Source organism: Hypanus sabinus, chromosome 9 (genome assembly GCF_030144855.1).
Source record: "Hypanus sabinus isolate sHypSab1 chromosome 9, sHypSab1.hap1, whole genome shotgun sequence".
Taxonomy (NCBI): Eukaryota; Metazoa; Chordata; class Chondrichthyes; order Myliobatiformes; family Dasyatidae; genus Hypanus; species Hypanus sabinus.
Window position 1 is genome coordinate 12,247,162 of NC_082714.1, and position 13,448 is coordinate 12,260,609.

Genomic DNA, 13,448 nt, shown 5'->3' on the forward strand with positions numbered 1-13,448 from the left:
GGTTTGACTATCTCAAAAACTGCTGATCTCCTGGGATTTTTACACCTATCAGTCTTCAGAGTTTACATAGAATGTTGCAAGAAACAAAAAAAGACATTCCGTGCTCGAGACTCGTGGGCAAAAATGCCTTGTTAATGAGAGAGGACAGAGGAAAATGGCCAGACTGGTTCAAGCTGACATTAACTCAAACAACCACACATTATAATAGTGGTGTTCAGAAGAGCATCTCTGAATGCACAGCACTTCAAACCTTGAAGTAGATGGGCTACAGCAGCAGAAGACCATGAAAGTACATTCAGTGGCCACTTTATTAATTACAGGAGGTAGGCTCTTGACAAAGAATAGTTTGCCAGGGTAAGAGGGAAGTTGTTGAGAGTGATATGAATGTTCTGCCTAGAGCAAAATGACCTCTTTCTCTGCTGTATCATTTCCACGATTCTATGTATTATCAGTGTTCACATGGGAGAAGTTTCCTGCTTTTCACCAAAGTGCTGGTGGATCTTCTGAGAGAGCCTCACCGATGCAGCTGCCACACAGGATTCATTGGCTCACGTCCAAGGTCAAAATCTTCAGAGAGCTACAAAGGCTCAACCCTGCTTACTCCTGCCCACACTACTCCACAGGAGCCTGGAACTGTCTGCCAGGGTGGTGCAGAGGCAGATACACTAGGGTCGTTTAAGAAACTCTTGGATAAGCACATGGACGACAGCAAAATGGAGGGGTCTGTAGGAGGGAAGCACTAGATTAATCTTAGAGTAGGTTAAAAGCTCAGCACAGCTTTGGGGTTTGAAGGACCTGTACTGTGCTGTGTTCTAAGTTTTGTTTTCTGTGTGGCCCTTAAGCCCATCAGTTCTGTGCTGACCATCAACCACGTACACTACAGGCACTCAGAATTTGGTAGCGCACCGGTTAGCAGGGTGCCATTACAGCTTGTAGTATCAGAGTTCAGAGTTCAGTTCCAACACTGCCTGCAAGGAGTTTGTACATTCTGCCTGTGACTGCATGGATTTCCTCTGAATGCTTCAGTTTCCTTTCACAGTCCAGGGATGTACAGGTTAGTAGATTAATAGGTTATTGTAATTTATTCTGTGATTAGGCTAGCACAGGGTGGAGGAGCAACAGCTTATATTCTGTCCAGGTAGTCTCAAATCTGATCAATATCAGCATGAATATCAATTTCTCCTTCCAGTAAAAAATAACGTCCCTCCTTTCTTCTTCCCCACTCTGGCCTCTTACCTCTTCTCACCTTCCCCTGGGTCGCTTTCTCCTATGGTCGTCTCTCCTCTCCAATTCCTCCTTTTCCAGCCCTTTACCTTTCTGACCCACCTGTCACCTTCTGGCTATCCTCCTTCCCCTCCCTTCACCTTTCTTTTCTGGCATCTTCCCCACTTCCTTTGTGGTCGGCCTGAAACGTTTATTCATTTCCCCAGCGTTTGGTATGTGTTCCTGCTGGATTCCCAGCATCTGCAGAATCTCTTGTATTTATGTAAAACTGTTCTGTTTGGCTGAGATGAAGATGAGTTGTGTAGCTGTTAAATTAAATGCTCGATTTTCTGCTGTACGTTCTTGGTAATTTTATTTTGGTGTATGATTGATAATGCCAGCCACACTATCAGGCAGTAAGCTGCATTGAGAATGATATTACCATTTATTTGTTTCACTTATTTATTTTTATTTAGTGATACACAGAATAGGCCCTTCCAGCCCTTTAAGGCACGCTACCCTGCAACCCTGGTTTAACCCTAACCTAATCACAGGACAATTCACCGATTAACTGTTCCAAGGGAAGGGCGTACAGAGACTCCTTATAGAAGATGCCAGAATTGAACCCCAAACTCCAGAGCTGTATAGCATTGTGCTAACTGTTGCATTACCATGGCGCCCAATAATGTGTGATCCTCTACTAGACGATTAATTGTAAAATACGATGTGATCGCTGATTGCATGATGAATCCATAAAAGAAGAGTGATTTTCAAGCTTATTTCTACCTCTTCCATTGAAAACTTCAACAAAACTTATATGAAGGAATATGAGTACAGGGCAATGGTTAAACGGCAGGCTGATTCGGATGGAGAGTTATGTATATATATTATATATATTTAAAAGATTCAAACTATGAATCAAAGGTGTTGATGAATCAATATATGGGGGAAGACTGAAAATCCGGCACAACAACAACCTCTTAATCAATGACAGCAAGACCAAGGAACTGATTATTGACTTCGGGAAGAGGAAACCAGAGGTCCATGAGTCAGTCCTCAGTCCTCATCGGGGAATCAGAGGTGAAGAGGGTCAGCAACTTTAAAGTCCTCTGTGTTATCATTTCAGAGAATCTGTCCTGGGCCCAGCACGCAAATGTAATTACAAAGAAAGCACTGTAGCGCCTCTACTTTCTTAGGAGTTTACGAAGTTATGGCATGACACCTGAAACTTTGACAGACTTCTAAAGATGTGTGGTGGAAAGTGTATTGACTGGTTGCATCACAGCCTGGCATGGAAACACCAACACTCTTTACTGGAAAATCCTACTGTAGGGAGTGGATACGGCCCAGTCCATCAAGGGTAGAGCCAGTTCTCCCACTGAGCTCATCAACATGTCACAGAAAAGAAGCATCCATCATCAGGGATTTGCATCCCCATGGAAATGCTCTCTGTTCACTGCTGTCTTGAGGAGAAAGGTACAGAAGCCTCAGGACTCACACCACCAGGTTCAGGAACAGTTATTACCCTTCAACCATCAGGCTCGTGAACCAGAGGGGATAACTTCACTCAATTTCACCAGCACTATCATTGAAGTGTTCCTTCAACCTAAGAACTCACTTTCAAGGACTCTTCATCTCATGTTCTCAATATTTATTGCTTATTTATTATTATTATGATGATTTCTTTCTCTTTGTATTTGTACAGTTTGTTGTCTTCTGCACACTGGTTGAACACCCAAATTGGTACAGTCTTTCATTGATTCAATTATGGTTATTAATCTAGTATTGATTTATTGAGTATGCCCATAAGAAAATGAATCTCAGGGTTGTGTAGGTTGACGTTTAGCTGTATGTACGTTGATAGTAAATTTACTTTGAACTTTGTCTTTGAGTTCAGAACAATGGTTAAATAGAGAACTGTTTCTGACTGCTCCATCATGAGCACTAGCCTTTGTAGTTTCCAAGACATCTTCTAGGAGCGTTGTCTCAAAAAGGCAGCATCCATCATTAAGGACACCCATTATCCAGGACATGCCCTCTTCCCATTACTACCATCAGGAAGGAGATTCGGAAGCCTGAAAGCCCACACTGAATGATTTAGGAAGAGCTTATTCCCTTCTGCCATCTGATTTCTGAATGGACATTGAACAAATGAACACTACCTCACTACCTTTATTACTTCTGTTTCTGCACTACTTATTTAACTATTTAATATATATTTACTGTAATTCACATTTTTCTTTATTATTATGTATTGCACTGTACTGCTGCCGCAAAGTCAACAAACTTCATGACATATGGTGGTGATATTAAACCTGATTCTTAAAGTTGTGCACCTTCTAAGGACAGGTTAAGGGTCACTTAATTACCTGGAACCATTAACTAGGCACAGAAAGCTAAACAAACTAGCTAGCTCACTCAACAAGAAAGGGAAAAAAACTGTACGTAGCCGTACTGACCTCACCAGGAACCACGCTGGTGTTTCACCATTTCATATGGTTTAGAGCTAAGCTCCCAACCTGGGGTCCGCAGAGGGGTCCATGGCATAAAAAAAACCATGGTTAAGAGGGATATGGGACTAATGCAGGCAAATGGAACTAGCTTAGAAAGGCATCTTGGTAAGCATGGGCCAGTTGTGCTGAAAGGCCTACTTCTTTAACTATGTGGGTTCCCATGGACCATGGACCCCAGGATGGGAACACCCTACGCTGACTCTGAATTGCTGCCCGTAAATAACCGCTTGCATCTTACTTTTATCATTTATGGTTTTCTGTGATTTTGGATTTTTAAAAAATGCCAACGTCTTTTTTTTTATTTTGGACTTTAACCCAACTAAGGCAAACTTCACGGCTCTACTGCTGAGAGCTGACCCTTTAGATAGGGACTCTGTAGTTCACATTATGATGTGTTTCTAGTTTCCGGTCGTGACCCGGTTAATCCGAAAGGAGACCAATCCTGACACCACGCGCCAGACAAGAGTAGCTGACTGTCTGGTGCGACACACTAAAAAAAAGTCTCTGGTCACTCCTTTCCTTGTTGCTATTTTGAAGCGGCCTGCAGATAATGAACACAGCGCTGAATTAAATATCCCTGGACTCTTCGGATTTTGTGTTTTCTATTCTGTGTTTTTCATTCATTTCTTTTGTTGCAGTTTGCACAATTTGTTTTTTTTGCAGGTGGTTGGGTGGAGGTTGATGTTTTTCTTTGTTTTGTGGCTGTGTTGGGGAAAAGGAACATCAGGGTTGTATACTGCATACATACTTTGATAACCAGTGTACTTCGAAACTTCGAACCTTAATAAAGGAACGCAAACAGTATAACTAAAGCACCACATATTCAGGTGTAGACAGATTCATAGATTAAGAGATAATCAATAGAGACAGGAAGTGAGCGTTGTAGAGAATGTGTGATCTAATTGATGCTGCAGTCACCTTCCCTGGATCTTATTGTGGCCACAAAAATATTGGACAAATGAAGTATGTTGAATGTGACACTACAACCTACCAGTGAACAGGAAGTACAGAGAGGGTTTATCATCTACTGGTAACGATGAGCTATGAGAGTGAGTGCTGACATAACTAAAGCAGCTCCTCCCTCGGAGTGTCAGACACCCTGAGCCAATAGGCTGGTCCTGGACTAATTTCCACTTGGCATTATTTACTTATTTATGGTTTTATATTGCTATATTTCTACACTATTCTCGGTTGGTGCGACTGTAACGAAACCCAATTTCCCTTGGGATCAATAAAGTATGTCTGTCTGTCTGTCTGTCTGTCATCAGTAAGTGTAAAAGAATCAATTTCAAGCCAGCCTTTTCCCTTCCATATAAAATTGTGCAAAACGTATAAAGAGGGATGAAAACATAGGGTAATACTGCCCCCCACCCCAGTGTTTACTAGGCAGAAGACGAGCTGTATTGTGGTTGAATGAAGATTTCAATGGACTCTGTATTTATGTATTGTGCGTGGTTGTATTTTCTGATACCCTGTAGGTGCTTGTTATCTTGTATATGTGAGGACTTGGCTTCAAGCCGTGGTGTCACCTGAGAGAGGCATTGGAGCTGGAGAGCTCCACTGTGGGAGGTGTGGTGAGACGTCCAGGCTGGAATTGCAGCTACTCCCCCCAGTGTTCACTCAGCAGCAGACGAGCTCCATTCTGGTCAACTGCAGATTGATGGCTCCAGTTTTAGCCTCTCTCACTGCGTGATCGTGATACCATTTTTGTGCTTGCTACCTTGTGTGAGACTATTGGTAGTGTGTTTTTCACCTTGACCCCAGAGTAATGCTGCCTTGTTTGGCTGTATTCACGAGTATTCAGGTATGGTTAAATGACAATTAAACTTGAGCTGAATTGAAATCTAGTCGTGTGTGTCATGTGCATTAAGCAAGACAAAGATTGGGCTGAGAAAACCAAAAGTAGGAATGAACTGCACTAGGGTGTAGCAAACAGGTTTAAGGCCCAAACTCAGGGCCAGACCATGGTTCCTAGACTGAATTCAATTCTGTGGTCTGAATCTGGAACATGGGCCGAATCCAGAGTAGAATCAGATTGACATATGATGTGATACTTGTTGTTTTGTAGCAGGCAAAGACTGTTACCTAATGGGTAATTTTTTTATCCTGAATGGTCAGTATATAGAATAGCCTGGTAAAAGATAAAATATCTCAGGCAGATATTTTAGCAACATTTAAAGGTACCCAGATTAAAAAGGGGTTACCAACCTGAGGTCCAGGGACCCCTTGGTTATTAGTAGGGTTCCATGGCATAAAAAAAGTTGGGAACCTCTGATTCAGAGGGATATGGGTTAAGCAATGACAAATATGAGTGGCTTTGGAGGCAGTGCTGAGGAGGTTCATTGGGTTGATTGCAGAGATGAGGGGTTAGCCTATCGGGGAGATTAATCACTGGAATTCAACAGGAGAGGGATAGAGTGATAGTGAAGTACAGCATAGAAACAGATCCCTTGGTTCGTTCAGTCCATGCTGAAACCATTTAAACTGCCTACTCCCATTGACCTGCACCGAGACCATAGCCCTCCATACCCGACTATCCATATACTTATCCAAACTTCACTTAAATGTTGAAATTGAGCTCGCATACACCATTTGTGCTGGCAGCTCATTCCACACTCTCATGACCCTCGGAGTGAAGAAGTTTCCCCTCATGTTCTCCTTAAACTTCTCACCTTTTCCCTTAACCCATGACCTCTGGTTGTAGTCCCAGCCAATCTCAGTGGAAAAAGCCAGCTTTACCCCTCATAATTTTGTATGCCTCTATCAAATCTCCTCTCAGTCTTCTATGTTCCAAGGAATAAAGTCCTAACCTATTCAATCCTTCCGTCGAACTTAGGTCCTCCTTGTAAATTCAAGGAGCAGTGTCTGAGAAAGGCAGCGTCCATTATTAAGGACCTCCAGCACCCAGGGCATGCCCTTTTCTCTCTGTTGCCATCAGGTAGGAAGTGCAGAAGCCTGAAGGCACACACTCAGTGATTCAGGAACAGCTTCTTCCTGTCTGCCATCCAATTCCTAAACAGACATTGAATCCTTGGACACTACCTCACTATTTTTTAATACATAGTATTTCTGTTTTTTGCACGATTTTTTATCTATTCAATATATGTATACTGTATAAAGTATATTGAATAAGATTTGCTTATTTATTTATTATTATGTTTTTTTTCTTCTGTATTATGTATTGCATTGAACTGCTGCTGCTAAGTTAACAAATTTCACGTCACATGCTGGTGATAATAAACCTGATTCTGATTCTAAATTTTCTCTGCACTCATTCAACCTTATATTCATCTTTCCTGTAGGTAGGTGACCAAAACTACCTCCAACTGGGATCTTATAGAAACATAAAATTATGAAAGAGATAGAGAAGATAAAGGCAGGAAAGTTGTTTTTACTGGTGAGTGAGATGCAAGCTAGGAGCCTCAGGAATCTGGGGGAGTAGATTTCAGTCGGAGAGGAGGAGAAACTGCTTTTCCTAGAGTGTTGTGAATTTGTATAATTCTCTGCCCAAGGAAGCAGGAGCGGCTACCTCATTAAATATATTTTAAGACATAGATAGATTTTTGTATAGCAGGGGAATTGAGGGTCATGGGGAAAAGGCGGGCAGGCACGGCTGAGTCTATGGCCAGATCAGCCATGATCTTATTAAATGGCTGACCAGCCTCGATGGGCCAGATGGCCTGCCCCTGGGACTCTTGGTTGGTGTGAGCCAGTTGGAGTGAAGGGCCCATTTCTGTGCTGTATGGGCTCTGTTTCTGACCGAGGCAAAACTGAACTGAGTCGCTTTGACCTCTCACTTAGTCTGTGGTTCACCTTCGGTGCCATTCATAATGTCATCTTCCTTTTTTTTTGTCTTTTAGGCTTGGCTGACAGAGATCCATGAATACACAACACAAAGCGTGGTCATCATGTTACTGGGAAACAAGGTGAGTTTCGCTGGCGGGCACCGTTACTTTCCCTCTTTTGAAAGCACCCTTTACCCTGGAATCTGAGGCCCAGGTCAGGTGCAGCTGATTCTGGCATGAGCCACTTGGTCTGAACTGGTTGGGATGCACAGGGTCAGCGTACAAACTCCTTACAGACAGTGACCGGAATTGAATCTGGGTTGCTGGCGCTGTGATAGCATTGCATTAATGACTATACCACCCATTGTGGCTTTACAACACTTACATCATCAGGGAAGCATGCAGTGGAGGGCTTGGACCAACTTGTCCCGTGGAAACCCAGCATTTGTTAGAGGGGACGGTGTGAGGAGAGTTTGTGGGGCAGGTGGAGACAGAAGAAGGCAAGGAATTGTCACATTGTGACCATGATCTTCTTTCTGCGGCTGGTTTGGCTGCTTCTAATTACAGTACTGACTATACTGGACAGCAAAGTGCTGCCTCCTCAGAATTTTCTTTTGTTTATGACGGGCCACTTGAAGGTGAACACAAATATAATTTCAGACTACTTGTATCATGTAGGAATTTGAAGAAACAAGAAATTAACTTTTGTTAAATATAATGCATTTAATTGCATAATGGTGCTGACACTTTGCAGTAGTTCATCTAAGCAAAAAATACCCTGTTGATGATTTTCATTTGTACTCAATGTTTGAGACTTCTTGCTTAAGTGTCCAACAATAATCAGCCAGCGCTGACAGATTCCAGTTCCCCTGACACTCTTCCTCCATGATCGCAATGTCCTGGTGGCATTATGCTCGTCGCGGTCAGTGCAAGGCTTGCAGAGAAGAAGTCTAAATAGGGATGGACAAAACGAATCATCAGTGACATGTTGCACTTCATAGTTTTGTATTGCTTGAAGCATGTTGTCAACCAGCTGTACGTAGTCCGATGCTCAGTCATTGCCAAAGAGTCATCCTCAAATGCTTTCCGTGTGATTTTTCTCCAGTCCCACTAGAAGTCATTCGAATTGCCTGTCAGTGAGGACCTGTTTGATTTGTGGGCCAGCAAAAACGCCATCCTTTAATCTTGGCATCAGTTACTCTGATTTGAATTATGATTTGAAATTACAATTATAGGCGATTTCAAAAAAAAGTGGTGTGTGATAGGGAAATTTCAGGGTGATTTTCATGATCAGTAGCCCAAAACTCATAGGATACACCCAAAAGTATTCAGTTGTCCAGTGTTTTTGTTACCAAATTATTGATTGATAAACTCTGTTCACAATTGCCATGGCATATGACAAAGATTTTTAGAAGGTTATCCAGTTTGGCCATCCCAAAAATTTTGTCTGGGTGAAGGGTTTCGGCCCAAAATGTCGACTGTTTATTCCTCTCCATAGATGCTGTATGACTTTCCAAGTTCCTTCAGCATTTTGTGTGTGTTGCTCTGGATTGCCAGCTTTTGCAGTCTCAAGTGGTCAGGTGCTGCCACCTATTGGCACTTGGTGAACAGCAACGATAATCTCTTGTTCCAGTCTCCCATGTAAAGTTGCGATTATAGAGTTTATTCACTGCTATTACTCTTTTTTTGAAGGCTGATGCAACTCAGGAGCGAGCAGTAAAGAAAGAGGCAGGAGAAAAGTTAGCCAAGGTAAGTTACTCAGTTTACTCTTTTCCATAGATGCTGCCAGGCCTGCTGAATTCCTCCAGTGTTTTGTGTGTGTTGCTTGGATTTCCAGCATCTGCGGATTTGCTCTTGTTTACGTTACTCAGTAAACCACTCATGGGTTATGTTTTCCTTAAAATTAATATATTGTGTAATATTCTGCAAAATGCTGTCAGGCCAGACTAGCTAATCAGGAGGTACATTATGTAGGACTAGATGGTAATATCCCTTATGAGACATGCTGCCTAGACTCTGCGGGGTAGCCGAGTGAGTGGTGGCACCTTCTGGGTTATCAAGTGGGCACCCGCTTTCCTCAGTGTTTCGCTGATAGGCCCATGATACCTCCAGAGTGTTCAGCAGTGAATCCTGGCGTCCTGGGCTCACCCCCTAGGTGACAGTCACTCACTTGGGAGCCCAGATGGAATCCACTGACTACCCTTTTCAGCAGCTCTGGAGAGGTCTCTGACTGCCTGTTGGTGTGTCTCGCCTCGCACTCCCAGCTCCCGGAGTAGCCTCGATCCTCGATGTTCTACAAACCCTCTGCAGCCTACTTCGACCGGTCGCACCCTTGCTCTCCAGCCACATTGCTGCACCTCGGCTGCAAGCTCAGCATATCTCAGCTTCTTGCACTCGTAGGCCTAGCTGATCAGGAGAAAATAAGAAAAGACCTCATCGCTGCAAATCAAAGGTAGATTTGAACCCAGGTCTTTGAAGTGAAATGCAAGAAGCTGCAGATTTGGAGGATCAGAAGTAAAACAGTGTGGTTTAGTCACAGATCTTGGGGGTCATTGTAACTTCTGCTAATCCTTATTATTTGGAAGCTTCCTTTTATATATTTTATCTGGCTGGATTGTCCTACATTGTGGCGACCATTGCTACAGTCCTGAGCTCTGACTGCGCTTTCCACTGCATAGGACTTCCTTATGAGGGTGCTCAATCGATGAAGGTATCTCAGATATAAAGGTGTAACCCCTTGTGTAACTCTGCGTCTGTGCAAACCTCTCTTGTGCCTTTATTCCACCTCGGTCGGGTTTTCAATGGCATCAAACAAATGTCCACGTGATTAAGTTCCAAATTTCCGGTGACAGAATCCTAGCCCGAGCAATGATGTAGAGCAGTAGTGTGGTCAGAGAGGCTGGGCTGGCAGTCGAAGCTGTTAGGAAGTTGATTGCTTTCTAAAGCAGAGCGTGCAAAATATACAGAATTCTGAGGGATATAGATAGGGTAAAGGTGCAGGGAAGCAGAAACGCTTCCACAATGGTGACTGAGTTTGGGTCGGTTATTAATTGTAACCTGAATTTAATGATGCGCCTCTTAACAAGAGTCTGAGGGGAATGAGGGTGCCGTGACCTCATTGAATGGTGTCATGAGCTCAAAAGTGTGAATTCTCTCCTCTGGTTCCTGTGTGGCAGTGCGAGAGTGATTCAGACTTCTTTACCTGGTAGGGTGGGCGAAAATACTCAGCAGTATGACTGATCAAGATTAATTTTCTTCCAGGAATACGGTGTGCCCTTTATGGAAACAAGTGCCAAAACTGGCCTAAATGTTGAGCTGGCATTTATGGCCATTGCAAAGTAAGTTGTGCAGGGGGATCTGTAAAGTTTATAATTGATTAACGATCTGTAAAGTTTATAATTGATTAACAAGCTATAAATCCCAGGGATAAGGCCAGCTTTTATTGCCCATCTATAATTACTCTGAAAATCAACTCAAGTCAACTTTATAATCAGTTAACTATATGCATGTATACCGTCAAACAACGCGTTTCCCCGAACCAGGGTGTAATACACAGTAGTACACATAACACACTTTAACTTATGAAAGTAAGGATGAAATCTACAGATGGACTACACATAAAGAAAACAAACTGGAGTGCATAAATTAAATATTGTAAGGTACAGAATGGAGTAACCAGTGACACTTTGAATGTGATACGGCCAGGAGTTCAGAAGCCTAATGGCCTGAGGGGAAAAGTTGTCTCCCATCCTAGCCGTTCTTGTTTTTAGTGTCTCCGGCGTAATGGTGGGAAATCAAGGAGGATGCTGGGTGGATGGGTGTGATCCTTGATAATACTAATGGGCCTGTGTACGCAGTGCTCCTGATAAGTGTTCCTGATCCTCTCAGCCGTTCCCACAGTCCTTTGTCAGGATTTCCAGTCCGATGCTTGACTGCTCCCTTCCCGTACCAGAAGGAGATGCAGCTTGTCAGGATGCTCTGAATGGTGCTCCTATAAAATGCAACTAAGATGGAGAGGGAGGGAAGCCTTACTTTTCTCAATCTCCTTAGCAATAAGGATAAAGATCAGCTTTATTTGACACATGTACATCGATCCATGCAGTGAAGTGTATCATATTTGTCAAAGACCAATATAGTCTGGGGGCAACCTGTTTCTGGTGCCAACATAGCACGTTTACAACTTACCCACCCTAACCCTGATCGTCTTTGGAACGTTGGAGGAAACCGGAGCACCCAGAGAACACCCACGCAGTCATGGACAGAGCGTGCAATCCCCTTACAGACGGCGGTGGAAATCGAGCCACGGTCGCTGGCGCTGCAAAGCTTTGTGTTTGCTGCTAGGCTACTGTGCTGCCCCTACCGTGCGGCCCGAATGGTGGTGAGCTGCCCTTTATGAAGCTCTGCGGCCTGTGAGGCGAAGGAATTGTTGGTGGGTGAGGGATCCAGAAGGTAGAGCCGTGAATAGTCTTGGAGAGGAGTTTTTGTTTTCCTCCTCTCCGTTACCTCCGCCACCCATACGTCCTCTACTATGTCATGTGCATTCTTATTCTTTAGTAAATGGCAATAAAAATATAGAACTTAGAACAGTAAAGCACAGTACAGCCCCTTTGACCCATGATGTTGTGCCAGTCTTAAAACGTTCTCCAAGATCAATCTAACCCTTCCCTCCTACATAGCCCTCCATCCTACTATCATCCATGAGCCTAACAGCTTCTTCAGTGTCCCTAATGTACCTGCCTCTGCCACCGTCCACTTACCCACCACTCACTGTGTATCTCTGAAATCTCCCTTCTACTTCCCTCCGATCGTTCATCTTGTGCCGTGTTGTACCACTCAGGCAATCGTGGATTTTCCGTCACCACGGCTGTTCTTGGGAAATTTTTCTACAGGAATAGTTTACTATTGTGAATCCAATCCTTATGCCCCCCTCATATTAGCCATTTCCACCCTGGGAAAAGGTCTCTGGCTATCCACTCGGTCTATGCCTCTTATAATCTTGTACACCTCTACCAAGTCACCTCTCATCCTCCTCTTCTCCAAAGAGAAAAGCTCCCACTCTCTCAGCTTAACCTCATAAGACATGCTGTCTGATCCAGTCAGCATCCTGGTAAATCTCCTCTGCACCTTCTCTAAAGCTTCCACATCCTTCACCAGTAAACATACTTAAGTCACATGCGCTTCCTTGTCCTTTTGAGGGCTATGTCTTTGCCCAACACAACAAATTGCTCTCTCATGACTACTGTTGTCCTACTTTCCCTTTCCCTGTCTTTCCTGAAAAATTTACAATACCGTGCAAAAGTCTTAGGCACATACACATAACTGGGGTGCCTGAAGACTTATGTAGAGTACTGTAGTAATTTTATGTATTGCACTGTACCACTGCTCCAAAAAAAAAAGAATTTCATGACACATGGGAATGATGATAAACCTGATTCTGATACGGGTCTCTTCTATGGACTGAGAGTGGGAAGGGGACAGGGAGAGGGGAATCGTGGTTGGGAAGAGGGGAAGGGAGAGGGGAGGCAATGGGAAGCACCAGAAAGACATTCTATAATGATCAATAAACCACCCCCCACCCTGCCACCCTGTCCCACACCCTCACACGGTGCTCCACTCTTGTCTTTCCCAGCATCCTTTGCTCCCATCAGATTTACAGACTCACTCTCTGCTTCATGTTGACAAATACAGTACAGTGCAAAAGCCTTAGGCGCCATAGATAGATAGATATATATAGATATAGATGTGCGTGCACACACATATATATATGCCTAAGACTTCTGCACGGTACTGTATATCTGAATATTAAGCACCTTCATTTCTGTTTTTGACACTCTATAACATTCCCTTACAGCTGTTTGTGCTTACAGTCATTCATGGAATAGTATTTGCATATACTTTCTAAATTTGTATTCCTTTTTACTTTGATTTGTTGTAATATGATGCTACT

At 43.4% G+C, this 13,448-nt stretch overlaps 1 protein-coding gene across 1 annotated transcript in view; it reads left to right on the forward strand.

Annotated features, from left to right (window-relative positions):
• LOC132399094 (ras-related protein Rab-26-like) overlaps positions 1-13,448 on the forward strand; it is a 425,754-nt gene that overhangs the window by 409,427 nt on the left and 2,879 nt on the right. The window contains exons 6-8 of the mRNA XM_059979057.1: positions 7,577-7,642; positions 9,194-9,250; positions 10,763-10,839. Of these exons, the coding sequence (XP_059835040.1) occupies positions 7,577-7,642; positions 9,194-9,250; positions 10,763-10,839 (200 nt within the window). The remainder of the gene's footprint in view (positions 1-7,576; positions 7,643-9,193; positions 9,251-10,762; positions 10,840-13,448) is intronic.